At 48.8% G+C, this 27,539-nt stretch overlaps 1 protein-coding gene across 4 annotated transcripts in view; it reads right to left on the bottom strand.

Moving 5' to 3' along the window:
• Positions 1-27,539, bottom strand: part of adgrd1 (adhesion G protein-coupled receptor D1) — a 172,677-nt gene that overhangs the window by 52,444 nt on the left and 92,694 nt on the right. For all 4 annotated transcript variants that reach the window (XM_072240785.1, XM_072240786.1, XM_072240787.1 and 1 more), the window contains 4 exons: positions 14,565-14,638; positions 11,568-11,691; positions 3,588-3,691; positions 2,820-2,931 (listed from right to left, as the gene is read on the bottom strand). In XM_072240785.1, coding sequence (XP_072096886.1) covers positions 2,820-2,931; positions 3,588-3,691; positions 11,568-11,691; positions 14,565-14,638 — 414 coding nt within the window. The remainder of the gene's footprint in view (positions 1-2,819; positions 2,932-3,587; positions 3,692-11,567; positions 11,692-14,564; positions 14,639-27,539) is intronic.

Raw genomic sequence — 27,539 nt, 5'->3', positions numbered from 1 at the left:
GAAGAAATGAAAGGGTTGACTATTTTGTAAATGGAAAAAAAACTATAAAAATCTGAAGTGCAAAGGGACTTGGGAGAATTCAGAAGAATGAGGGGTGGCCTCATTGAAACCTATTGAATGGTGAGAGGCTTTAATAGAGTGGATGTGGAGAGGATGCTTCCTATGGTGGGAGAGTCCAAGGCCACTGGACACAGCCTCAGATTAGAGGGGCATCCTTATAGAACAGAGATGAGGAGGAATTTCTTTAGCCAGGGAGTGGTGAATCTGTGGAATTCGTTGCCACAGGCAGCTGTGGAGGCCAAGACTTTGTGTATACTTAAGGCAGTGGTTCACAGATTCTTGATTGGTCAGGGCATGAAGGGATGCAGGGAGAAGGCAGGAGAATGAAGCTAAGATGAAAAATGGATCAGCCATGATGAAATGGCGGAGCAGACTCAATGGACCTAATTCTGCTCCTATGTCTTATACCACCTCGTAAACTGTCTCATTAAAGGCTGATGGTGTTGGCAGTGACCAGAGGCCCATCTCCACACCATCTCCATTCACACCAGCTCATACCTCCTCATTGTTCATTCAGCAGAACAATGGACTCAGCATCTGTTCTATGTACACGTATATTTTGCCTGATTGTACTACTGATATCCCGTACGTGCTTGTTATTTGTGTGTGTCAGGACTAGGCCCCAAACCGCGGTGTCGCCTGTTCACAGCTGCCGGGAGAGAGGCATCAGAACCGGTGTGCTCCTCCGGGGGTGGTGTGGCACGGTGCAGAGACTGGAGTCGGGGCAGACACCTCCCGCCCCCTACCCCAGTAAAACTTATGTCAAAAGGGCAGTGTCATGGGGGATTTCAATATGCAGGTACAGGAGATTGGGAAAATCAAGCTGGTGCTGGGTTCCGGGGAGATGGCTTTTTAGAGCAGCTTGTGATTGAGCCCACTTGGGGAATCAGCTATTCCGGATTGGATGTTGTGAAATAAACAGGAATTGATTAGAGAGCTAAAGGTAAAGGAATACTTAGCAAACAGTTCAATGGTTCTATTTAATATCAGAGAAATGTTTTATTTATTGATTTATTGAGATACAGTGCAGAATAGGCCCTTCTGGCCCTTCAAGCCACAGTGCCCAGCAGTCCGCCAATTTAATCCTAACCTATCAGGAGACAATTTACAATAACCAATTAACCTACCAACCAGTACGTCTTCGAATTGTGGGAGGAAACCAGAGCACATGGAGGAAACCCATGCAGTCACGGGGAGAACGTGGTGGGAATTGAACTTGAGCCGCCTGTACTGTACAGTGTTGCCTGACAAATCTGTTTGAAGAAATAACAAGCAGGATAGACAAAAGGGAATCGGTTGATGTTGTGTACTTGGATTTTCAGAAAGCCTTTGACGAAGTGCCACACATGAGGCTGCTTAACAAGCTACGAGCCCATGGTATTACAGGGGAAGATTCTAGCATCGATAAAGCAGTGGCTGACTGGCAGGAGGCAAAGACTGGGAATAAAGGGAGCATTTTCTGCTTGGCTGCTGGTGTTTAGCAGGAGTCAATGTTGGGACCACTTCTTTTTATGTTAAATATTAATAATTTGGACCGTTTTAAATCCAAGTTTGCGGATGAATTGAAGATAGGTGGAGCCACAGGTAGTTTTGAGGAAATAGAGAAGCTGCAGAAGGAGTTAGACAGATCAGGAGAGCGGGCAAAGAAGAGGCAAATAGAATGCTGAGTCGGGAAGTGTACGGTCATGCGCTTTGGTAGAAGAAATAAAAGCGCAGACTATTTTCTAAATGGAGAGAAAATTCAAAAATCTGAGGTGCGAAAGGACTTGAGAGTCCTTGTGCAAGATTTCCTAAAGGTTCATTTACAGGTTGAGTGGTGTTGTGGAAGGCATATGTGATGTTAGCATTCATTTCAAGAGGGCTAGAATATAAAAGCAAGGATGTAATGTTGTGGCTTTATGAAGCAGTGGTGAGGCCTTACTTGGAGTATTGTGAGCAGTTCTGAGCAGTTTTCAAGGATGTGCTAATACTGGAGGGGGTCCAGAGGAGGTTCACGAGTGTGGTTCTGGGGATGAAAGGGTTAATGTATGAGGAGCTCTGGGGCTGTACTCATTGGAGTTTAGAAGAAAGGGATCTAATTGAAACCTATCAAATGTTGAAAGGTCTCAGAGTGGATGTGGAGAGGATGTTCCCTACACTGGGGGAGTCTAGGACCAGAGGACGCAGCCTCAGAATAGAGGGACATCCATTTAGAATGGAGATGAGGATGAATTTGTTTAGCCAGAGGGTGGTGATGGCTGAGGAGGCAAGTCATTGGGTGTATTTAAAGTGGAGGTTGCTGGGTTCTTGATTAGTCAGGGTGTCACAGGTTACGGAGAGAAGGCAGGAGAATTGAAGTTGAGAGGGATAATAAATCAGCCATGATGAAACAGCGGAGTAGACTCGAAGGGCTGAATGGCCTCATTCTGCTCCTATCTCTTATTGTTTTATGGTCCAAAGACAGAGAGATTAGTAGTTTGATTGGTGACATGGGTGTAATTGGGCAGTGCGGGCTCACTGGACAAGAAGGGCCTGTTATCACACTGTCTCTCCAAATAAACAACCTGTCTTGGTGTGAGGAGACAGAGACTGGAAAGATGCGGTATATCTGTGGCCAGTGTCACACCGATGGGAGGATACGGTGGTATTGTGGGGCACTCGAGGTCAGTGTAAATGGGAGGGGGGGTGAGTGTGCGCAGGTTGGGCTGAATAGCCTGAGCCCGTGCTCTAAGCATCTCCGAGTGAATCAGGCAGGATTCCCACAGACGTTCCATACTCACCGTGTCCGGGGCAAAGCGGAAGCTGACAAGCAGCAAGAGCTGCGCCGCTAGGATGCTGAAGGAGAGGTTGGCATGGATGTGATAGCGCTGGGTCCGGATGGTGCTCACCGACCTGGGTATTCCAGCATGGAGACCGGGAGGGGGGGAGGAGAAGGTGGAGGGGGAAGAGAGAGAGGGAGGGGGGGAGAGGGGGAGAGGGAGAGAGAGCAGGGAGATACAGAGACAGGGAGACAGAATGAACAACAGCAGTACCCAAGGCCGAGAAGAAAACACCATGACTGCAATCCTGACTGGAACCCAACCAGCCCACCATCCTGACAATCCCACACTCCTCCCACTCCCATACCAACACCCCATCTCAATATCCCGCCATCCCAAACTCCAATCCCAACATCCCCGCCCGAGTCACACACCACCCCACCATCAGCCACCCCTCTCATACCCACCCACAGCAACACAGTCCTCAACATACACAGTCCATGATCCAACCAACACACACGTATCTGTGTGTGTGTGTGTGTGTGTGTGTGTTTGTGTGTGTGTGTGTGGTGAGAGAGAATGGGTGTATATTATGACTATATATCACTGTGAGAGTGCAATTTGCACTTGTGTGTGTCTGTTAATCTGTGTGTATGTGTGTGCACACACGTAAACGTGTATACCCTGTTGTGGGTATGGTTACTGTGGTGTGTGTGGGGGATGTAGGTGGGTTGTACCTGTTGAACTTTCCCCACCCTGGGGTGACTCATTGGGGTCGGAGATACTCACGAGAGGACAGCAAAGGTGACAAGGGTGATGGTGAGACACACGATGGAGAGGGAGCAGCCCACATAGGTGATGGCAGAGAGCGCCACCTGGTGTCCACGCTCCAACTGTCGGGGAGAGAAACACACGTCACGCGGGTCATAACGGGTCACATGCACATCCTGCTGGGTTATTACGGGTTACCTGCATGTCACACGGGTCATAACGGGTCACATGCACATCCTGCTGGGTCATAACGGGTCACACATACATCACACCCGGTCCCATGCAGTGTCACAGCTGCCCAGACATCAATGACACCATTCAACATGGAGTCAGACCCACCAACACCTTCAAAGGCTCTTCATCTCCTATTCTCGATATTTATTGCTTATTTATTGTTGTTATTGTTTCTTTCTTTTCGTTTTTGCACAGTTTGTTGTATTCTGCACACTGGTTGAACACCCGAGCTGGTGAGGTCTTTGATTGATTCTATATGGTTATTATTCTATTTTGGATTTACTGAATATGACCACAAGAAAATGAATCTAAAAGTTGTATATTGCGACATATACGTACTTTGATAATGAATTTATTTTGAACCTCTATAAACCCCTCCACTGTCAGCACCCCACCCCGTCCCTGTAACCCCCTCCTGCTCTCACACTCCTCCCTGTCTCTGTCACCCCCTTCAACCCCAACACCCCTCCCTGTCTCTGTAACCCCTCAGGCCCCTACACCTCTCCTTTTCTCTGTAACCCCATCCTTCCCTTACACTGCTCCCTGTCTCTGTAGCTCACCCCAGCCCCTACACCCCTCCCTGTCTCTGTCACCCCCTCCAACCCCAACACCCCTCCCTGTCTCCGTAACCCCTCGGGCCCCTACACCCCTCCCTGTCTCTGTAACCCTATCCTTCCCTTATGCTGCCCCCTGTCTCGGTAGCTCACCCCAGCCCCTACACCCCTCCCTGTCTCTGTAAACCCCTCCAGTCCCTACACCCCTCCCTGTCTCTGTCACCCCCTCCAATCCCAACACCACTCCCTGTCTCCGTAACCCCTCCAGCCCCTACACCTCTCCCTGTCTCTCACCGGGGCATAGATTTAAGCCTCTGACCAGCATCAGAAGAGTTAAACAAAACTCAGCCTCACCCTATGACTGAGTCAAGAAAGATCTCAAGGAGATTTGGAGTCTGCTGCCAACCCGGATTCAGAATGTGGGGTAGCATAACACCTAGCTCAATGCACTTATGGCTCAGGGCATCGGAGTTCAGAGTTCAATCCTGGCATCCTCTGTAAGGAGCTGGTGCATTCTCCCCGTGACCATATGCGTTTCCTCTGGGTGATCCGATTTAGTTACCCCTCCAGCCCTTCATGCTGTGCCAGCCAGCAACCCCCGATTTAGCCCTAGGCTAATCGCAGGACGGTTTACAATGACCAATGATCCTACTGACCTGTGGGGTGCTGGGAAATCATAAATAAATACCAGAGATTCTGCAGATGCTGGAAATCCAAAGCAGCACACACAAAATGCTGGAGGAACTGAGCAGGACAGGCAGATTCAATGGAGTGGAATAAAGGGTCAATATTTTGGGCCGAGACCATTCTTAAGGACTGAAAAGGAAGCCGGAAGGCACCAGAATAAAAAGCAACACACACCAAATGCGGGAGTTGCTCAGCAAGTCAGGCAGCTTCAATGGAAAGGAATAAACAAAGAGACTTGATGAAGGGTCTCAGCCCAAAACGTCCACTGTCGATGCGGCCTGGCCTGCGGATTCCTCGAGCATTTTGTGTGTTACTGCTGAGACGTAAGGGAGGGACTAGATTACACTGACAGGCATCATCATCAAATGCCTGTTACGCCTCTGGCGTTTGGGGCAGCAATGAAGGTCCTCCATCTCTGTCTGTCCCCGGCCATCTTCTCTACCGTGTCCCAGGTGTGGTTCAGGGTCCTCATTTCTGCCTCTATGATATGGCACCAAGTTGTCTTTGGTCTCCCACGTCTCCTCCATCCTTCAGGGGTCCAATGTTGTCTTGGTGATGGAATTGACCTCTCTTCCCCTCACATGTCCAATCCATCTCCAACGTTTCCTCATGATGATTGTGGCCATGTCCTCTTGATGACACTGGAGGAGCAGGGAGTTGTTGGAGATCCCTCTTGGCCAGAACATTCTGGAGGATCTTCTGGAGGCTTATAGTGTGGAATGATAACGGCTTGGCAAGGTCGTTTTCTACACTGACAGGCAGCAAAGGTTTATTTTGATTTGGGAAGCAGGAATTAGAGATCACAGGTCTAAGCTGAGAGAGTTGAGATTTAGCATGAACCCACGGGGCAAGTATTCCACCCAGAATGTGGCCAGAATCTGGCTGCGTATTTCCAGAACAACAACCTCTTACTCAATGTCAGCAAGACCAAGGACCGTATCATTACATTCAGGAGGAGGAAACCTGAGGTCCATTAGCCATTCCTCACCGGGGGATCAGAAGGAGAAAGGGTCAGCAGCTTTAAATTCCTCAGTGTTATTACAGAGCCAGAACATAAGAAAGCACGGCAATGCCTCTAATTCCTTAGGAGTTTGCAGAGATTCTGCACAACATCTAAAACTTTGGCAAACTTCTATAGATGTGTACTGGAGAGTATTTTGACTGGCTGCATCACAGCCGGGTATAGAAACACCAATGCCCTTGAATGGAAAATCCTACAAAAAGGTAGTGGATATGGCCCAGTCCATCACAGGTAAAGTTCTCCCAACCATTCAGCACATCTACATGAAGTGCTATCGTAGGAAAGCAGCATCCATCATCAGGGACCTCCACCACCCAGGTCATGCTCTCTTCTCACTGCTGCCATCAGGAAGGAGGTACGGGAGCCTCAGGACCCACACCACCAGGTTCAGGAATAGTTATTACCCCTCAACTATCAGGCTATTGAACCAGAGGAGATAACTTCACTCAACCAATTCACTCACTTCCAAAGACTCTTATCTCAGGTTCTCGATATCTATTGTTTATTTATTATTATTATATGCATTAAGAAATGATACAGGTCCTTCATTATGGTTATAATTATGTGGTTCTGTCAGTGTTAGTCTTTGGTTTGTCCTGTTTTCTGTGATATCACTCCGGAGAAACATTGTATCATTTCTTAATGCATGTATGCATTTCTAAATGACAATAAAAGAGGACTGAGTGTTCTCATAAACTAATCTAAAAAAAATTCTACAGATGTATTGAGTATGCCAGCAAGAAGATGAATCCCAGGGTTGTATATGGTGACATAAATGTACTTCGATAATAAATTTACTTTGAACTTTGTCTATGGAACAAGCTGCCAGAGGAAGTGGTTGAGCCAGGTACATTAAGGACACTTAGAGGGTACTTGGGCAGGATAATGGATAAGAATATGAAAGGTTTGGGATTGGGTCAAATACGGCAAGTACAACAAGCTTCGATGGGAATCGTCTATGATGTGGGCCAGCCAGGCTGAAGGGCCAATTTCGGTTTCTTTGACAATGACCCTCTGGGCTCCTCAAGGCCATAAGTTAACCAGAGAAGAGCTTCATGCAACCTCTTTGACTTCCAATTTGTCATAAAGACATGAGGGGTAGGCAGTGGCAAACCACTTCTGACACACGACAGGGCATATAATGATGGCGATGATGACCTAAGGAAGAATGTCCTGACATTAGACAGGGTTCAGAGGAGATTGATTCTGGAATGAAAGGTTTATTGTATGAGGAGCGATTGATGCTCTGGGCCTGTACTTGCTGGAATCTAGAAGAATGAAACCTATTGAATGTTGACAGGCCTCAGTAGAGTGGATGTGAAGAGGATGTTCCCCATGGTGGGGGAGTCCAAGACCAGAGGACACAGCCTCAGAATAGAGGGGCATCCTTTTAGAAAGGAGGCGAGGAAGAATTCCTTTAGCCAGAGGATGATGAATCCGTAGAATTTGTTGCCACAGACGGCTGAGCAGGCCAAGTCATTGGGTGTATTTAAGGCAGAGGTTAATAGATTCTTGATAAGTCAGAATGTGAAAGGCTATGGGGAGAAGACAGGAGATTGGGGTTGAGAGGGAAATGGAACAGACATGATCAAATGGCAGAGCAGACTCGATGGGCTGAATGGCCTAATTCTGCTCCTGTCTCTTATGGGCTTATGTGTGTGGTCAGAAGAGAGCAGAAGCTCACATCTATCATGCGTCAATCCAGGGCTGGTTTGTCTGAGAAACTGCTGGTAATCTGTGGGCAATTTGGTCAATCATTGATTCAACAGTAACAATGATACTGTAGCAATTGAAGGTACTAGAGGACTTAGATACTGTATCGATTTTAGGATTTCCTAATGCACAATGTGATCTTATCGTCTGTGAAGCACATGTAGTTCGAACAACACCAGCACATTAACTCCAGACGGATCATTGTGACATTCCAAAGTTACCAGTCGAGTAATCAGCCCATCACTTCAGGCTCCTTCCCTCAAACAAAGAACGAAGTGGTGGAGGGGAGAGACTCCAGAAATCTTTCCCCTACACCTCCCGATGACTGCAGTCATAAGGCTATGGTTTCAAATGAAAAAGAATTAAATGAAAACACGACAGCAGCTATATTTCATTAGGAGTCACAGAGTCATAGGAAAGTACATCACAGAAACTGGTCCTTCAGCCCATCTAGTCCAAGGCAAACCATTTGAGGAGAATTGGTGTAAGACCAAAAGACTCTCACGAATTTCTACAGATATATCATGGAGGGCATTCCGACTGATTGCTTCACCATCTGGTATGGAGGGGCGACTGCACAGGAATGGAAACAGCTGCAGAGAGTTGTAAACTCAGCCAGCTCCATCATGGGCACCAGCCTCCCCAGCACTGAGGACACCTTCAGAACGCAATGCCTCAAAAAGCCGACATCCATCATTAAGAACCCCCATCACCCAGGACATGCCCTCTTCTCATTGCTACCATCAGGGAGGAGGTACAGAAGCCTGAAGACACACACTCAGTGATTCAGTAACAGATTCTTCCCCTCTGCCGTCCAATTTCTGAATGGACATTGAACCCATGAACACTACCTCACTAATTTTTGCACTATTTCTTTTCACACACATGAACACTACCTCAGCACAGTAGAATAGTGGTTAGCACAACGCTTCACAGTACAGGCGACTCGGGTTCAATTCCTGCTGCTGCCTGTAAGAAGTTTGTACGTTCTCCCTGTGACCGTGTGGGTTTCCTCCAGGTGCTCTGGTTTCCTCCCACAGTCCAAAAACGTACAGGTTGGTAGGTTAATTGGTCATTGTAAATTCTCCCGTGACTAGGCCAGGGTTAAATCGGGAGTTGCTGGGTGACTCAAAGGGCCCATTCTGCTCTATATCTCAATAAATTAAACTTTAAAAATTATTCCTCTTTGCACTATTTGTTTTTGTAACATGAAATTTTAGATCTTTGCACTGTTCTGCAGCTGAAAAACAACAGATTTCATGAAATATGTGGTAATAAACCTGATTCTGATTCAGTGCAATCCCACACTAATGTCCCGGTAATCTGTCCCCCCGTACAAGGCTAGTTTTTGCTTTCACTCACACTAACATCCCTGTAATCTGTCCCCCCGTACAAGGCTAGTTTCTCCTATCACCCATACAAAATTAACAGTGGCCGATTAACACGATATATGTCTTTGGAATGTGGGAGGGATCCAGACAGCTGGGGGTTGGGGGTCAACCCATGCAGTCATGGGGGATCGTGCAAATCCTCACACATAATACCTGAATTCAGGGTTGTACCTGGGTGTCTGGAGCTGGCAAGGTGAAGCTGCCATTCCAGGAATTGGCGGAGACACGACGGGCCAAGTGGCCTCCTCCTCTGAGATAGGTTCCTCATTCAACTGTTAACTTTCCCTCCCAAAGAAACATGTCTCCCTCTCTCTAACTCCCACTCCCCCATCCATTTCTGCTCTTCCAATCTCTCTTTCTCTCTCTGCCCCATCCTCTCCTCTACCAATCTCTCTCCCCTCTCCTAATGTCTCTTTCTACCCCACCTGCTCCCCTCCCAATCTCTCCCTGCCCAATCCTCTCCTCTCCCACACTCTCCCCCTCCCAATTTCTCTCCCCCATCTTCTTCCCCTCCTAATCTCTCTCTCTCCCCTCTCCCAATCTCTCTCCCCCACCCTCTACCCCTCCTAATCTCACTCTCTCTGCCACCCTCTCCCCCTCCCCATCTCTCTCTCTCCCACCCTCTCTCCCTCCCAATCTCTATCTCTCCCCCACCCTCTCTCCCTCCCAATCTCTCTCCCTCCCCCACCCTCTCTCCCTCCCACCCAATCTCTCTCTCCCCCACCCTCTCTCCCTCTCAATCTCTCTCTCCCCCACCCTCTCTCCCTCCCAATCTCTCTCTCCCCCACCCTCTCTCCCTCCCAATCTCTCTCTCTCCCCCACCCTCTCTCCCTCCCAATCTCTCTCTCTCCCCCACCCTCTCTCCCTCCCAATCTCTCTCTCTCTCCCCCACCCTCTCTCCCTCCCAATCTCACTCTCTCTCCCCCACCCTCTCTCCCTCCCAATCTCTCTCTCTCCCACCCTCTCTCCCTCCCAATCTCTCTCCCTCCCCCACCCTCTCTCCCTCCCACCCAATCTCTCTCTCCCCCACCCTCTCTCCCTCTCAATCTCTCTCTCCCCCACCCTCTCTCCCTCCCAATCTCTCTCTCTCCCCCACCCTCTCTCCCTCCCAATCTCTCTCTCTCCCCCAACCTCTCTCCCTCCCAATCTCTCTCTCTCTCCCCCACTCTCTCTCCCTCCCAATCTCACTCTCTCTCTCCCCCACCCTCTCTCCCTCCCAATTTCTCTCTCTCCCCCACCCTCTCTCCCTCCCAATATCTCTCTCCCCCCCCCACCCTCTCCCCTCTCCCAATTTCTGTCTCCCTCTCTGTGAAAGATTTGCCTCTCAAGGCCCCTCTGAACCTTGACCCCTCACCCTATGCTCTCCAGCCGGTGGTTGGCCTCCATCAACAACGATGATGGGTCAGAGTAGTGGAACGGCCAGTGGATTTGCTGTGAGAACAACAACTGAAGACTGAACGTGGAGAAGTCCAAGGAAATGATTGTGGACTTTTGGAAGGTGCAGGTGAACCATTCCCCCAGGGCACTCCCCCCACACACACACACACATACGTGCTCCTCTGTAGAGAGAGTTAAGTGCATCATGTTCCTAGGAGTTTACAGACAAACTCACCTAGTCCCTCAATATTACCTCCCAAAGTAAGAAGGCACAGCATTGCCATCTTCTCCTGAGGTCATTGAGGTTCCCACCACAACCTACCCCCACCGGCTTAGCTGAATTTCACAGGACCACCATTGAGAGCATCGACCATCAGACAGGAAGTCCCGACAACGGACGGTGAGAACAGCCAAAAGGATCATAGGGGTCTCCCTACCAACCATCGGGGACATTCATCAGGAGCACTGTCTACGCAGGGTCCTTAGTATTATCAAAGATCCCACCCATCCGTCCAGCATCCTCTTTGACTTTCTACCATCAGGCAGGAGACTTTGATGCATAAAGACAGGAACGGTCAGGATGGGAAACAGATTCTCCCCTCAGGCCGTTAGGCTTCTGAACTCCCTGCTTCATTCGAAGTGTCACTGGTTAATTTACTCTATAGCTGACAATATTTACTTTATGCACTTTGCTTTGTTTATGCATAATTCATTTGCAGATTTAATTCTTACTTTCCTGAGTTATCGTGTGTTATGTGTACTACTGTGTTTTAAACCCTGGTCTGGAGAAACACTGTCTCGTTTGACTGTATACATGTATAAAGATAAATGACAATAAGCGGCTTGACATGACTTGCCTACACTGGGAAATGGGAAAGCCCCTCATGGTTTTGCAAACCTCTGACATGTCATCCATCGGCCGCTTTCACTCCAGGGAAAACAGCCCCAGCCTGTCTGGCTTCTAGTCTCGGTCATGTCCTGATAAATGGCATCTAGGTTTTCCAGGTTAAAATGCACTCACCTCCAGGGGCACCACTTGCATGAGGATGGCGAAGTTGGTGAGGTGATTACAGAGGCAGACGGAGTGGGAGGCGTTCCCTCTGATCCGGATGCACCCCTCATTGGACCAGACACCCGTCCCGGAACTGGAACAAGTCAAGAGAGAGAAGGCAATCCCGCTGTCACTGTGCACTGACCACAACAGCTCCTCACTTCTCAAGAAGGCAGAGCAGCGTCTACACTTTCTGGGGCGACTGAGGCATGCAAGGCTCCCCACCCCTATCTCAGCAAGGTTCTACACGAGTATCCTCTCTGGCTGCATCATTGTGTGATACGGAAGCTGCAAGGCATCAGGCCGCAGGACCCAACAGAGGAGAGTAAAACCCACTGAGAGGATCACTGGGGTCTCCCCCCCTTTTGTGACATCCTTTTACCGGGAGCTCTGCAGACAAAGGGCGCAGAGCATTGGTAATTGGTTACAGAGGACAGTAAAAATCACTGAGAGGACCACTGGGGGTCTCCCACCCCCCACTATTTGTGTCATTTACTGGGAGTGTTGTAGACGAAGGGCCCAAAGCATTGCTGAGGATCCGCATCACCCATCCCACAATCTCTTCCACCCACTGTCATCAGGAAGGAGATACAGGAGCATCAGGACTAGACTGCCAGACTGGGTAACAGCTTCTTCCCTCAGGCTGTGAGAGTAATGAATACCCTGCCACCACCGAGGTCTCGTCACTAGGACAGTGAGCTGTTTACTGTTTACCCTGCTGTGCACTACATGCATTTTGAATGTTATTTTATTAACCATTTTGGTTTATGTGAAGCAACAGACAAAATGCTGGAGGAACTCAGCAGGTCAGGAAGCATCTATGGATAAAAGTAAACAGCCGACATTTCGGGCCAAGACCCTTCTTCAGGACTGAGAAAGAAGGGGGAGGAAGTCTGAATAAGAAGGTGGGGAAGGGGGAGAGGGACAGGAGGCTGGCTGGAAGGTGATAGGTGAAGCCAGGTGGATGGGAAAGGTAAAGGACTGGAGAGGAAGGAATCTGACAGGAGAGCGGAGTGGACTGTAGGAGAAAGGGAGGGAGGAGGGGACCGGGGGAGGTGATAGGCAGGTAAGATGTAAGGAACTAGATTGGGGAACAGGAGAAGAGGCGAGGAGGAGGGAATTTTTTTTAACCGGAAGGAAAAAGCAATACTCATGCCATCAGGTTGGAGGCTACCCAGATGGAATATGAGATGTTGCTCCTCCACCCTGAGGGTGGTCTCATCTTGGCACAAGAAGAGGTCATGGACTGACACGTCGGAACAGGAATGGGAACGGGAATTAAAATGTTTGGCCACCAGGAATTCCCGCTTGTGGAGGATGGTGCGGAGGTACTCGATGAAGTGTTTATGTGCAGTGTGTGATACACCTAGTGTGGGTGCACAGTGGTCCAGAGGAATGTTGTTTCGTTTGGTTGTATAAGTGTACAGTCAGATGACGATACACTTCAACTTGAACCACGGAGCAGCTACAGCCCAAATGCAGCGCTCAGTACAAATGAACAGATTATTGAAGGTGACTGGAGGAAAGTACAGGGGGGAATATCAGGCATAGGTCTTTTTCACACAGAGAGTGGTGTCTGTGTAGAACGCACCGCCGGGAGTGGTGGTAGACGTAGATATACGAGGGGCATGCAGTTGGTGGTGACGAAGTCAAACACGATGTTCATGTTCATTTCGAGAGGACTAGAATATAAAAGCAAGGATGTAATGTTGAGACTTTACAAAGTACAGCTGAGGCCCCTCATCTAGGAGAGGATGTGCTGACACTGGAGAAGTTTCAAGAAAGTTCACGAAAATGATCCCAGGATTGAAAGGCTTGTCATATGAGGAGTGTTTGATGGCTCTGGACCTGTACTCACTGGAACTCAGAAGAATGAGAGGGGAATCTCATTGAAACCTACCGAATGTTGAAAGGCCTCAATAGAGTGGATGTGGAGAGAATGTTTCCTATAGGGGGGAGTCTTTGACCAGAGGAGACAATCTCAGAATAGAGGTACGTTCTTTTAGAGTGAAAATGAGGAGGAATTCCTTTGGCCAGAGAGTGGTGAATCTGTGGAATTCACTTCCCAAGGCGGCTGTGGAAGCGAAGTCATGGAGGAAAGGTTAGCACAACATGGTGAGTGAAAGGGACTGCACTGGTATATGTTCTACAAACACCAGGAAATCTGCCGATGCTGGAATTTCAAGCAACACACATAAAAGTTGCTGGTGAACGCAGCAGGTCAGAAGAGGTACAGTCAACGTTTTGGGCCAAGACCCTTCGTCAGGACTAACTGAAAGAAGAGCTAGTAAGAGATTTGAAAGTGGGAGAGGGAGGGGGAGATCCGAAATGATAGGAGAAGACAGGAGGGGGAAGGATGGAGCCAAGAGCTGGACAGGTGATAGGCAAAAGAGATATGAGAGGATCATGGGACAGGAGGCCTAGGGAGAAAGAAAAGAGGGAGGGGGGAAAACCCAGAGGATGGGCAAGGGGTATAGTGAGAGAGACAGAGGGAGAAAAAGGAGAGAGAGAAAAAGAATGTGTGTATATAAATAAATAACAGATGGGGTACGAGGGGGAGGTGGGGCATTAGCGGAAGTTTGAGAAGTCAATGTTCATGCCATCAGGTTGGAGGCTACCCAGATGGAATATAAGGTGTTGTTCCTCCAACCTGAGGGTGGCTTCATCTTTACTGTAGAGGAGGCCGTGGATAGACGTATCAGAATGGGAACGGGACATGGAATTAAAATGTGTGGCCACCGGGACTATGAGACTCAGGGGCCTCCAGAATCTTCCACATCTCCCTATTCCGTGAACAGGGAGCCACCACCACAGGGACAGCATCTTCCACAAGGTCACTGACGGCATAATCCACCTTGGACACCTGTGTGCGACAGGTCCTGGTCCCCCACTTCCCCATCCCGGGCAATCAGCCCTGGTTCATGCCACAGCGACGGACGGACAGGGACACCTCCCAGGTCATCTCACCTGAAGTCGAGGAAAGCGCACCAGAAATGCGTCAGGCTGCTCTCGTTCTGTACACCTCTGTGCTGTGCTGGATTCTAAAGGAGACAGAGAGGAGAGAAGGTGTCAGGGCAGTGCAGAGATCCACAACCGGAAGAGCATTTGGCCCATCAGGACCCATACTGGTCCACCAACGGAATCCCTCATAAGGACACAAGAAGTAGCCTCGCCAATAGCCTGTCCTGGTCTCACCACAAAGCCGCCATGGCCAAGAAGGCTCACCAACATCTTTACTTCCTCAGAGGCTAAAAAAAATTTGGCACCTCATCGATTTTTATCGACGCACCACAGAAAGCATCCGGTCTGGGTGCATCACTGTTCAGTATGGCCACCGCTCCGCCTGTGGGCGCATGGGAGTTGTGGACACGTCTCAGCACTCCACAGAACCAACCTCCCCTCCATGGACTCTATCTACTCTTCTCATTGTCTCCGTAAAGCAGCCGACATAATCAAAAATCCCACCCACCCCAGACATCAGGAATTCTGCAGATGCTGGAAATTCAAGCAACACACATCAAAGTTGCTGGCGAACGCAGCAGGCCGGCAGCATCTTCAAGAATGATGTGTGTTGCCACCCCAGACATTCTCTCTTCTCTCCCCTCTCCCACTGGGCAGAAGATACAAAACTTGAAAGCATGTACCACCAGGCTCAGAGACAGCTACTGGTACAGGTCTACTGATCAGTTCCTTAAGGCTGATTTATACTTGTGCGTCAAATGTACACCGTAGGTACGGCGTAGCCATGAACCCTACGCTGTATCTACGTTGAACCCTACGCCGTAGCCTAATGCGCACCTCTCCCAAAATGTAACAACGTGTCACAGCGTCACAGACCACAACAATTGTGATTGGTCCACATCTCCTCCTACGCTGCAGTAGCTTCCCATTGGGCGACTGAAGGGCAGGGAAGGAACTCTGGCTGCAATGCTTTCCATAAAGCTTTACAGACCTCCGAAATTATGGAGGACCCTGTGCTTGACGCCAGTTTGTAGCTGGCTGCTACAGTCTGTTGACTTCCACCTGAAGCTAAAACTCGAATGGTGATTGCCAGTCTCTGAGTATACTGTGCGTACACTGATGCGAAATAAATGGTTGGAGACGATGAACCAAATCACCAAATCTACCTGCTGACATCTGAAAATATTTGAAATGCATTTCCTTGTCCATGTCTCTCAGTGGCCGGACAAGCACAAAAGATTCACCCTCACATGAAGAATTCTGCAGATGCTGGAAATTCAAGCAACACACATCAAATTTGCTGGTAAACGCAGAAATTCACCCTCCTTCAGTTTCAGTCGCCATTGTTTGAAGTTTGGGTTTCTTCGTGTGGAGTTTCAACACGAAGAAACTCAACACAGTGGCATAGAAACCCCACGGCCAACTAGCGTTTTGGCGGTGAATTGCAGAGCAACGCAGACACACCAACACACAGGTATAAATGCTCACAACGGCGTAGCCCACTTGCGTAGGCTGCGGTGCAAGCTGGTACGCACAAGTATAAATCAGCCTTTAGTATGATAAGATCGGTTGTTGACCTCACAATCTACCTCGTTATGACCTCACACCTTATTGTCTACCTGCAGTGCACCTTCTTTGTAACTAACTCTTTATTCAGCATTCTGTTATTGTTTTCCCTTGTTCTACCTCAATGCACTGTGTAACGATTTGATTTGAATGAACAGTGGGCAAGACAAGATCTTCACTAACCAGTCATCATCATCGTTATGTGCCGTGTCGCAGGACACAGGTGATCATGGTCTCATCACCATGATTGTTCTTGGCAATTCTTTCCACAGAAGTAGTTTGCCACTGCCTTCTTCTGGGCAGTGTCTTTACAAGACGGGTGATCCCAGCCATTATCAATACTCTTCAGAGATTGTCTGCCTGGTGTCAGTGGTCACATGACCAGGACTTGTGGTCTGCACCAGCTGCTCAAACGACCGTCACCACCTGCTCCCATGGTCACCTGACCCTGATCGGGGGGGACGGGGGGCTAAGCTGGTGCTACACCTTGTCCAAGGGTGACCTGCAGAGTAGGGGAGGGAAGGAGCACCTTACATCCCCTTTGGTAGAGACATATCTCCACCCCACCATCCAGGTAAACCAATACTAATTCAAAATGCGATAGGAACGCTGAGCTGTCTGCCTCCAGGATCCACGGATATCTAGCTTGGCAGCAAAGACTGAGTATGCGGAGGATGGAAAGGATGGGGGTAAAATCAAAGGTCGGGGCAGCCCCTTCAGATGTACAAGTGAGAACTGCAGCTCACAGACTCCGTGCACATGTGGTACGTGGTCTCGTTCAGCCTACAGATATGCCACACAGCTGGGAGATCGTGTACAGAGCTGGATTTATTACTGCTCTGTGCATTCTCCTCCACCCCAGATCTCTAATACGGAGGGCAGGACACCCTGCCACCCGCCCCCCCCCCAAAGAGAAAGACCACTCGTCCCTGTGTGAAAAGGGGTGTTCACGGCATGAAGGACTCCAGAGGGGAAGTCAGGAGAACATGCACCTGTTCTCATTGAGGAGTCAGCGGTGGAATGAGAGGGCATCTTCAGGTTCCTGGGGGTCAACATCACACAGGATCTATCATGGGCCTAACACACTTTTGCAGTCGTAGAGTCTTCAAAAAGTACAGATCAGAAACAGGCCCTTTGGCCCATCTAGCCCATGCTGAACCATTTAAGCTGTCTACTCCCATCAACCTGCACCGGAACCATATCCCACCATATCTCTCCCATCCATATACCTATCCAAACTTCTCTTAAGCAGCTGTGTGCTCTCCAGCGCAATTTCAATCTGAGTCTCAGCCTGGAAAGGGCCCCGACTGTGTGGAAAACATCATGTGTGATCCCCGTACCCAAGGAGGGCCAACCGAAAGTCTTGAATGACTACTGTCCAGTGGCCCTGACCTCACACATCATGAAGACCCTAGAGAGGCTCGTCCTGGCTCACCTCCGACCCCAGTCAGATCAGCCCTCAATCCCCTGCAGTTTGCCTACCAGGAGTACACTGGAGTTGACGATGCTGTCATCTACCTGCTGAACAGAGCCTGCTCCCATTTGGATGAGCAGGGCAGCACTGTGACGATCATGTTTTTTTAATTTCTCAAGGAAGTATTTCTTCAATACATACAGCCCTCATTGCTGGGGGGGAAAGCTCCATTCAATGCAGGTTGGCACTTCCATTGTATCCGGGATAACTGCAGACCAGTTTGTGCAGCTTCAGAGCTGTGTGTCAGACATGGCTATAAGCAGCACTGGGGCCCCACAGGGGACTGTATTGGCTCCCTTCCTGTTTACCCTGTATACCTCGAACTTTAAATACAACACTGAGTCATGTCATCTGCAGAAATTCTCCGATGACTCAGGAATAGTTGGGTGAATGAAGGGAAGATGGGAGGATGAATACTGGGCCCTGGTGGAGGACTTTGTCAAACGGTGCAAGCTGAATCATCTGCAGCTCAACATCAGTAAGACAAAGGAGATGGTGATGGACTTTAGGAAGACTAACCCTGCACTGCTCCCTGCCTACTCCTGATAGTGAGGATATAGATGTGGTGAGGACCTACACGTACCTGGGGTGCACCTGGATTACAGACTGGAGTGGAGCACCAACACAGAGGCTGTGTACAAGGGCCAGAGTCACCTCTACTTCCTGAGGAGACAGGTCCTTTGGAGTATGTAGGCCTCTCCTTCACATGTTTTACCAGTCTGTTGTCGCCAGTACAATCTCCCATGATGTGGTGTTCTGGAGCAATGGCATCAACACAAGTGATGCCAATAGGCTCAATAAACTGATTAGAAAGTCTGTTTCTGTTATAGGAGTCAAACTGGACACACTGGACGCTGTGGTAGAACAAAGGACCCTCTGGAAACTCCTGGCAATTCTGGACAATGCTTCTCACCCTCTGCATGCCACCTTGGCTGAACAGAGGAGCAGTTTCAGTAACAGACTAAGACAACTGCGCTGGTCCAAAGAGCGTCATACGAGGTCATTCTCACCCTCAGCCATTAGGCTCTCTATTGAGTCACCCCAAAGCCAGGGAAGTGATGGCCCCCTCCTGAGAGACTGTTTGAGGTAATTATTTTTTCTTCTTTCTTACTTTTCTTCTAATATTTGTATATCTGTGCATTTGTAATGCTGCTGTGACACTAATTTCCTTTGGGATCAATAAAGTATCTGTTATCTAAACGGCGAAGTCGAGCTCACATGCACCACTTGCACTGCAGGGTCCATGCACACTGGCGAGCCATCATGAAGAAGGCATGCCCGTCACTCTACTTCTCTAGGAGATTTTGGTATGTCACCAAACACGCTCACCATGGAGAGCATTCTGATGGGCTGCACCACAGCCTAGTACAGAGGCTCCAAAGCACAAGGTCAGAAGAGAAGTGGAGGGATGGGTTAGTAAATTTGCTGATGACAGAAAGATCGGAGGTGTTGTGGATAGTGTGGAGGGCTGTCAGAGGTTACAGCGTGACATTGGTAGGATGCAAAAAAATGGGCTGAGAAGTGGCAGATTGAGTTCAACCCAGATAAGTATGAAGTGGTTCATTTTGGTAGGTCAAATATGATGGCAGAATATAGTATTAATAGTAAGACTCTTGGTAGTGTGAAGGATCAGAGGGATCTTGGGGTCCAAGTCCATAGGACACTCAAGGCTGCTGCGTAGGTTGACTCTGTGGTTAAGAAGGCGTACGGTGTATTGGCCTTCATCAAGCATGGGATTGAGTTCAGGAGCCGAGAGGTAATGTTGCAGCTACATAGGACCCCGGTTAGACCCCACTTGGAGTACTGTGCTCAGTTCTGGTCGCCTCACTACAGGAAGGTTGTGGAAACCATAGAAAGGGTGCAGAGGAGATTTACAAGGATGTTGCCTGGATTGGGGAGCGTGCCTTATGAGAATAGGTTGAGTGAACTCGGCCTTTTCTCCTCGGAGCGACAGAGGATGACAGGTGACCTGATAGAGGTGTATAAGATGATGAGAGGCATTGATCATGTGGATAGTCAGAGGCTTTTTCCCAGGGCTGAAATGGCTAGCACAAGAGGACACAGTTTTGAGGTGCTTGGAAGTAGGTACAGAGGAGATGTCAGGGGTAAGTTTTTTACGCAGAGGGTGGTGAGTGCATGGAATGGGCTGCCGGCGACAGTGGTGGAGGCAGAAATGATAGGGTCTTTTAAGAGACTCCTGGATAGGTACATGGAGCTCAGAAAAATAGAGGGCTATGGGTAACCCTAGGTAATTTCTCAGGTAAGCACTTGTTTGGCACAACTTTGTGGGCCGAAGGGCCTGTATTGTGCTGTAGGTTTTCTATGTTTCCATGTTTTAGACAGCAGAGGGTTCTAGACTCAGTCAGCTCCATCATGGGCACTAGTCTTCCCACCATCAGAATGCCATCACCATCAGAATGCCCACCATCAGAATGCCATCGCCATCAGAATGCCCACCATCAGAATGCCCACCATCAGAATGCCATCACCATCAGAGTGCCATCACCATCAGAATGCCATCACCATCAGAATGCCCACCATCAGAATGCCATCACCATCAGAGCGCCATCACCATCAGAATGCCATCGCCATTAGAACGCCATCACCATCAGAATACCCACCATCAGAATGCCATTACCATCAGAATGCCCACCATCAGAATGCCATCACCATCAGAATGCCCACCATCAGAGTGCCATCACCATCAGAGTGCCATCACCATCAGAATGCCATCACCATCAGAGTGCCATCACCATCAGAATGCCCACCATCAGAATGCCATCACCATCAGAATGACCACCATCAGAATCAGAATCAGAATCAGGTTTAATATCACGGCATACATCATGAAATTTATTGTCTTTGTGGTAGCTGTACAATGCAATACATGATAATAGAGAAGAAAAACATGATTTACTGTAAGTAAATATTATATATATAATAGTTAAATTAAATAAGTAGTGCAAAAGTAGAAATTTAAAAAAAGTGATGAGGTGGTGTTCATGGGTTCAGTGTCCATTCAGAAATCTGATGGCAGAGGGGAAGAAGCTGTTCCTGAATCGTTGAGTGTGTGTCTTCAGGCTCTTGTACCTCCCTGATGACAGCAATGAGAAGAGGGCATGTCCTGGGTGATGGGGGTCAATGATGGACGCTGCCTTTTTGAGGCATCGCTCCTTGAAGATGTCCTGGATACTACAGAGGTTGCTGCCCATGATGGATCTGACTGGGTTTGCAACTCTCTGCAGCTTACTTCGATCCTGTGCAGTAGCCCCCATCCCATACCAGACGGTGATGCAGCCAGTCAGAGTGCTCTCCACGGTACATCTGGAGAAATGTGTGAGCCTCTTGGGTGACAAACCAAATCTCCTCTAATAGACCATGGTTGTAACTTCTTTAAAGCTGCATCAATACTTGGGTCCATATTAGATGCCGACACCCAGGAATTTGAGACTGCTCACTCTCTCAACTTCTGATCCGTCTCTGAGGACTAGTGCGTGTTCCCCCGTCCCACTCTTTCCTCACCATCGAGCACACCCTGGAAAGCTGATGCCTCAAAAAAGTGGCATCCATCATTAACAACCCCTGTCACCTACACGATGCCCTCTCCTCATTGCTACCATCAGGGAGGAGGTACACGAGCCTGAAGACACACACTCAACGATTAGGAACAGCTTCTTCCCCGCTGACATCTGATTTCTGAATGGACATTGAACCCATGAACACCACCTCAACATTTACCTTTTACACTATTTATATATTCTGTAAGTTGTATTTAATTATAACAACTTATAGCACAGCACTGTTGCCACAAAACAACAAAATGTCACCTTACACTGCTAAGTCTCTTTGAGGGGTGCCTACCCCGAATCTTCTCTCTGACGAGAGATCGGTGAGATCCTCTCTCACTACTCCCCCTCTGTGATTCCTGCTGCCCTCCAATCCTTCAACCATGTGCTCATCCAGGACCACTCCCACAGCCACATCTTTAATTAATTATATATATAATAATTAAGCATTTTTGCTCATTTAAATAATACATTACGCGTTATAATAATACATTACGGGTGATATGTATGAATATGTGACTCGCATACATCATCACACTACCACGTGATACGCCTGCGCCTCGCCTGAAGTAAACACGAAGTTAGACCCACATCTCAGACTCCCGCGTCTTCCTCTGAATTAGTTTAATACTTTGAAAGTACGAAACATAACACCTCACCAAACATTTCAATTCCCATTCCCGTTCCTGTTCCGACACGTCAGTCCATGGCCTCCTCTTCCACCATGGGGCCACCCTCAGTGTGGAGGAGCAACACCTCATATTCCATTTGGGTAGCCTCCAACCTGATGGCATTAATATCGATTTCTCCTTCCCGTAAATAAAAATTCCCCACCTCCTCATCCGTACTCTGAACTTTTACTTCTTCCCACCTCCCGATTACTTCCCTCTGGGTATCCTCCTCCTTCCCTTTCTCCTATGGTCCACTCTCCGCTCGTTTCAGACTCTTTCCTTTCCTGCCCTTGACCTTTCCCACCCACCTGGCTTCACTTATCACCTTCCAGCTTATCCTCCTTCCACCCCCCCAATCTTTTTTATTCTGGCATCTTTCCCCTTCCTTTCCAGTCCTGGTGAAGGGTCTCAGCCTGAAACATCAACTGTTTATTCATTTCCATAGATGCTGCCTGACCTGCTGAGTTGCTCCAGTGTTTTGTGTGTGTTGCTCTGGATCTCCGGCATCTGCAGAATCTCTTCTATTTATGATACCAGATTTGTTTCTGGTTTCTGAAGGAGGCAGATTTGGACGAGCATGAGGCCTTCCACGATGGTTATTTATAGAGAACATGTGATCCGAACCTGCAGCCAAACGGCCATAGTTCAAAGAGATGGGAGCCGTGCCAAGACACTGCGGTGGAGCAGTGATTCCAGCTGGGTGATACTGGCCGCCCAAACAGCAGGTGGGAACAACTCTGCTCTTACTCTGGGGAAGACGCGGTTGGAAAGAGTGTTGGGAGTCACCACCAAACGCTGTGTCGCCAGCTGTGAATGGGGAGGGAATGGGGAAGGGGGGAACAGGAGGGTCTTCTGACCCACTACCCTGCCCCCAGTCTCCGCTTCCTCCTCTCCAATGTCAGATTTCTGACAGTGTTGTTGTTACTTAATTGTCAGTCTTTGTGTGTAATTTTCGCATAGTGTTTAGTTAAATCTTTATTTTTAATTTACTCAGACCTACGTGCGAAACAGGCTTTTCCATCCCTTCAAGCCATGCCGCCCAGCAACACCCCTGACTTCATCACGGGACAATTTTCAACGACCAATTAACCTACCAAGCAGTAAGTCTTTGGACTGTGGGAGGAAACCAGAGCACCCGAAGGAAACCTATGCATACACGGGTAGGAACGTGCAAACTTGCTTACAGAGGACAGCGGGATTGAACTACAAACTCCAACACCCTGAACTGTAACTGTGTCACGCTAACCACTATGCCACCATAGCGCCCACGCGGTGCTGGATTTCCTTTAGGGCAGCACCGCGGCGTAGTGGTTAACACAACGCTTTACAGTGGCAGCACCCTAGACTCAACTCCCGCCGCCGGCTGTAAGGAGTTTGTACGTTCTCCCCGTGACTGCGTGGGTTTCCTCCGGATGCTCTGGTTTCCTCCCACAGTCCAAAGACATACCGTTTGGTAGGTTAATTGGTCATTGTAAATTGTCCCATGACTAGGCTAGGATTAAATTGGAAGGCACTGTGTGGCACAGCTCAATAGGTTGGAAGGGCCTATTCTGTGCTGTATCTCAATAAATATTGAATTTATTCTACTGTGAATGCCTGCAAGAAAATGGATCTCAGGGTAGTATATGGTGACACATACGTACTTCGATAATAAATTTATTTTGACAGTCCGTGAACACTGCCTCACTAATTTTCTTTGGCAAAATCTATTTATTGTAACTTATAGTCATTTTTTAGTGTCTTGCTCTGCCCTACTGGCACAAAACGCCACGGTAGGGCAGCCTCCAGTGCGACGTTATTAGAGCCCGGGGCTTCGGGCACCAGCGGGCAGACTTCAATTCCGGCGTTCTCTTCAGAAAGTTTTGTACGTTCTACCCGCTCCCTGAGTGCGCGTGGGTCTCCTCCCGGTGCTGCAGTTTCCCCACGCAGTCTGAAGGCGTGCCAGGTCACTGGTCGTTGTAAGGTGGGGTTAAATCGGTGAGACGCTGGGCAACTTGGCTTGAAGGGCCTGTTTCACAACATATGTCAGTGATAATGAAGCTGATTCCGATCGCAGGTCCAAACAAGACTGCAACCACTTTAACTTTGGACTCCTGTGGTTTGATAATTTATTGGTGACTTCCCTCTGTGTTTACAGAAGGGAGGGGGGTGAGCGATGTGTCTGCTACACTTTATTACACTTCGCGGCTACCCCATGTCAAACACTATATGCCTTCAGGAAACTTCTTTACAGCCGTATCTGATCCAAGGGTTGTAAAACCGTCTCTCCGAGCAAGGTCACCGCACACTACACTATACCGCGACGCTTGCCCAGGAATTTCCTGCTTCCTGTTGGAATTCCATCAGAAGCGCACAGAAATTCCCAATTAGGAATGGCAAATTGTGTTCCCCAGATGGTCTGCATCTGGTCTCTGCTGGTATTTGCAGCCATTTGTAGTTAAGCCTGGTGGTGTGGGGGCACGAGCTGCCTTCCTGAGAAACAGAAACAGCTTTATTATAGAGCATTACACCACAGGCCCTTCATCCCATCTAGCCCGTGCTGAGCTGTTATTCTGCTGAGTCGCATCAACCCATATTCCTCAGTTACCCTCCTATCCACGTACTTATTGAAACTTCTCTTAAATGGTGAAATTAAACCCACAACCACTGTTTCCAACGGCAGCTGGTTCCACACTTGTACCTTCATCTGAGTGAACAAGTTCCCCCTCAGGTTCCCCTAAATATTTCATCTTTCACCCTTAGCCGGTGGCCTCTATTTCTAGTCCTGCTCACTGGCGTACGTCATGGAATATCATGTTTTGCAGCAGCAGTACAGTGCAATAGATAAAATAAACTATAAATTAGAACTAAAAAAATGCACAGTACATACAGCACTGTGCAAACATCTCTGGCGCATATATATAGCTAAGGTGCCAAAGACTTTTTGCACAGTATTGTATTTGTCAAAAGTGAAGCCTTAAGAGCGAGTTTGTAAATCTGGCAGGAGCAAAGGAAGTTGGGAATGGTGAGGGTGGAGCGCCGCGGGAGGGGTGTGGGACAGGTGGCAGAGAAGGAGTGTCAGGATGGGGTGTTGGCATGGGTGCAGACTCACCCAGCACTGAGACACCAGGCAAGGTCATTTGATTCCAAACAATTGGTTTATTGATCATGACAGAATGTCTCTCTGGTGCTTCCCACTCCCTCCCCTCTCCCTTCCCCTTTTCCCAAACATGATTCCCCTCTCCCTGCCCCCTTCCCACTCTCAGTCCACAATAGAGACCCAGATCAGAATCAGGTTTATCACCACTCACATGCACCATGAAATTTGTTGTATTTTTGTGGCAGTGGTACATACAATTACCACAGTCTTAGGCACTCTAGATATGTAGTGTGCAGCTGTGGGGTTGACAGTAGATGCGAAAGTAAACATGGACGACACATTCCCCACAGTCACACACAACTGAGTGATCCGGTTTTGAGAGTTAAATCTAGATTGTCACATGAAACAGTACTGAGGGAGGGTCACACTGTGGGAGGGGTGGTACTGAGGGAGGGTCACACTGTGGGAGGGTCACACTGTGGGAGGGGTGGTACTGAGGGAGGGTCACACTGTGGGAGGGTTGGTACCGAGGGAGGATCACGCTGTGGGAGGGGTGGTACTGAGGGAGGGTCACACTGTGGGAGGGTTGGTACCGAGGGAGGGTCACGCTGTGGGAGGGGTGATACTGAGGGGGGGTCACACTGTGGGAGGGGTGGTATTGAGGGGTGTCACACTGTGGGAGGGGTGGTACCAAGGGAGGGTCACGCTGTGGGAGGGGTGGTACCGAGGGAGGGTCACGCTGTGGGGGGGGTGGTACCGAGGGTGGGTCACGCTGTGGGGGGGTGGTACCGAGGGAGGGTCACGCTGAGGGAGAGGTGGCAGAGAAGTGTGCGGGTGCAGACTCACCCATCCCTGAGACACCAGGCAAGGTCATTTGATTCCAAACAATTGGTCTATTGATCATGACAGAATGTCTCTCTGGTGCTTCCCACTCCCTCCCCTCTCCCTTCCCCTTTTCCCAACCATGATTCCCCTCTCCCTGTCTCCTTCCCACTCTCAGTCCACAATAGAGACCCAGATCAGAATCAGGTTTATCATCACTCACAGATGTCATGAAATTTGTTTTCTTTTGCGGCAGCAGTACAATGCAACACATAAAGTTACAGTACTGTGTGAAAGTATTAGGCACCCGAGCTATATATTCATGCCTAAGACTTTTGGAACAAAGTACTTCTGCACAGAACTGTAGCTGCAGCACCCAGTGGCTGGCCGGAGGATCAGGCCTAATGAAAGATCGAATTCTGTCTTAGCCTCCAAGTAATGGATTCGGACCATGGCATCAGGCGGTGAGGTGCTGGTGACAGGTATAGATGGTTAATCACGCACAGCAAAGACTACGGTGAACCCCATTCCCGTCTGACCCAACCCCCCACTCCCACAGTCCCAGCAAGGGCTCAGCATTTCAGCATAACAGACAGCTCATTCCTTCCCCATGATTTCTTCAATAAAACCTCTGTCCCTGTAGAAATAGAAATAATAGTTTCAGGGATGCAGCTGGTGTCGTTCAGTGTGAAGCAACCAACTCCCTGCATGGATCTGGACTCCCAGGGGCCTCTGCTATAGGCTGGGCCTCTGCGGGAGCACGGGGCTCCAGTTACTCAGTAACTGCCCCGCTATTTACCCCGACAGCAGGGAATCGGTGACCACGGAGCAAGTAATTGTGTTAAGCAATGTGTTCATTCCAACTTCGTAACTACAGAAACCAGCTGGGCCTACAGTCAGACCCTGCGGCCCTATGAAGAGAGGCTCCCTGTAACACTGCTGGTTCCTGGGCAGCCCAGCCTCCCCCACGAATATTGCTCACTCCTGACACCACAATCCGTGACAAGGGATTGACCTACTGCATAAAACCGTAAGACATAGGAACAGAATTAGGCCATTCTGCCCATTGATTCTGCTCCACCGTTCCATTATGGCTGATTTACATGTTATCCCTTTCAACCCCATTCTCCTACCTTCTCCCTGTGATGTCCTGACTAAGCAAGAACCTATCAACCTCCACTTTAAATATACCCAATGGCTTGGCCTCCACAGCTGAATGTGGCAAAGGATTCCACAGATTCACAACTGGCTAAAGAAATTCCTCCTCATCTCTGTTCTAAAAGGACATCCCTCTATTCTGAGGCTGTACTCTCTGGTCCTAGACTCCCCCACTATAGGAAACATCCTCTCCACATCCACTCTATCGAGCCCTTTCAACATTTGATAGGTTTCAATGAGATCCTCCCCCATTCTTCTAAATTCCAGCGAGTAGAGGCCGAGAGCCATCAAATGCTGCTCATACATTAACCCTTTCATTGTCTGAATCATTCTCGTGAATCCTCTCCAAACCTTCTTTAATTTTTTCTTAGATAAGAGACTTAAAACTAGAGCTGCAGGGGATGGGAACCAGAGCGCCAGAACAGATAGTGGAGTGGCTGTGGAGAAAGATGTTAAGTTAGGAATCAAAAGGTTGAGAATGGTAGGTCTCGTGTCCTGAGCTGCATATATTTCCTTTATTTTGGTGTGTGCGTCTGCGTGTGTGCGTGTGCGATGTTGGCAGGATGATGTCTTTTTCATGCCTTTACAAGGCGCAGAGCGAGAAAGAGAGAGACTGTGTTGCGCGCCATTCCTCACACAGACATT

Source organism: Mobula birostris, chromosome 22 (assembly GCF_030028105.1).
Source record: "Mobula birostris isolate sMobBir1 chromosome 22, sMobBir1.hap1, whole genome shotgun sequence".
Taxonomy (NCBI): Eukaryota; Metazoa; Chordata; class Chondrichthyes; order Myliobatiformes; family Myliobatidae; genus Mobula; species Mobula birostris.
This window is presented reverse-complemented; position numbering and strand designations above follow the sequence as displayed.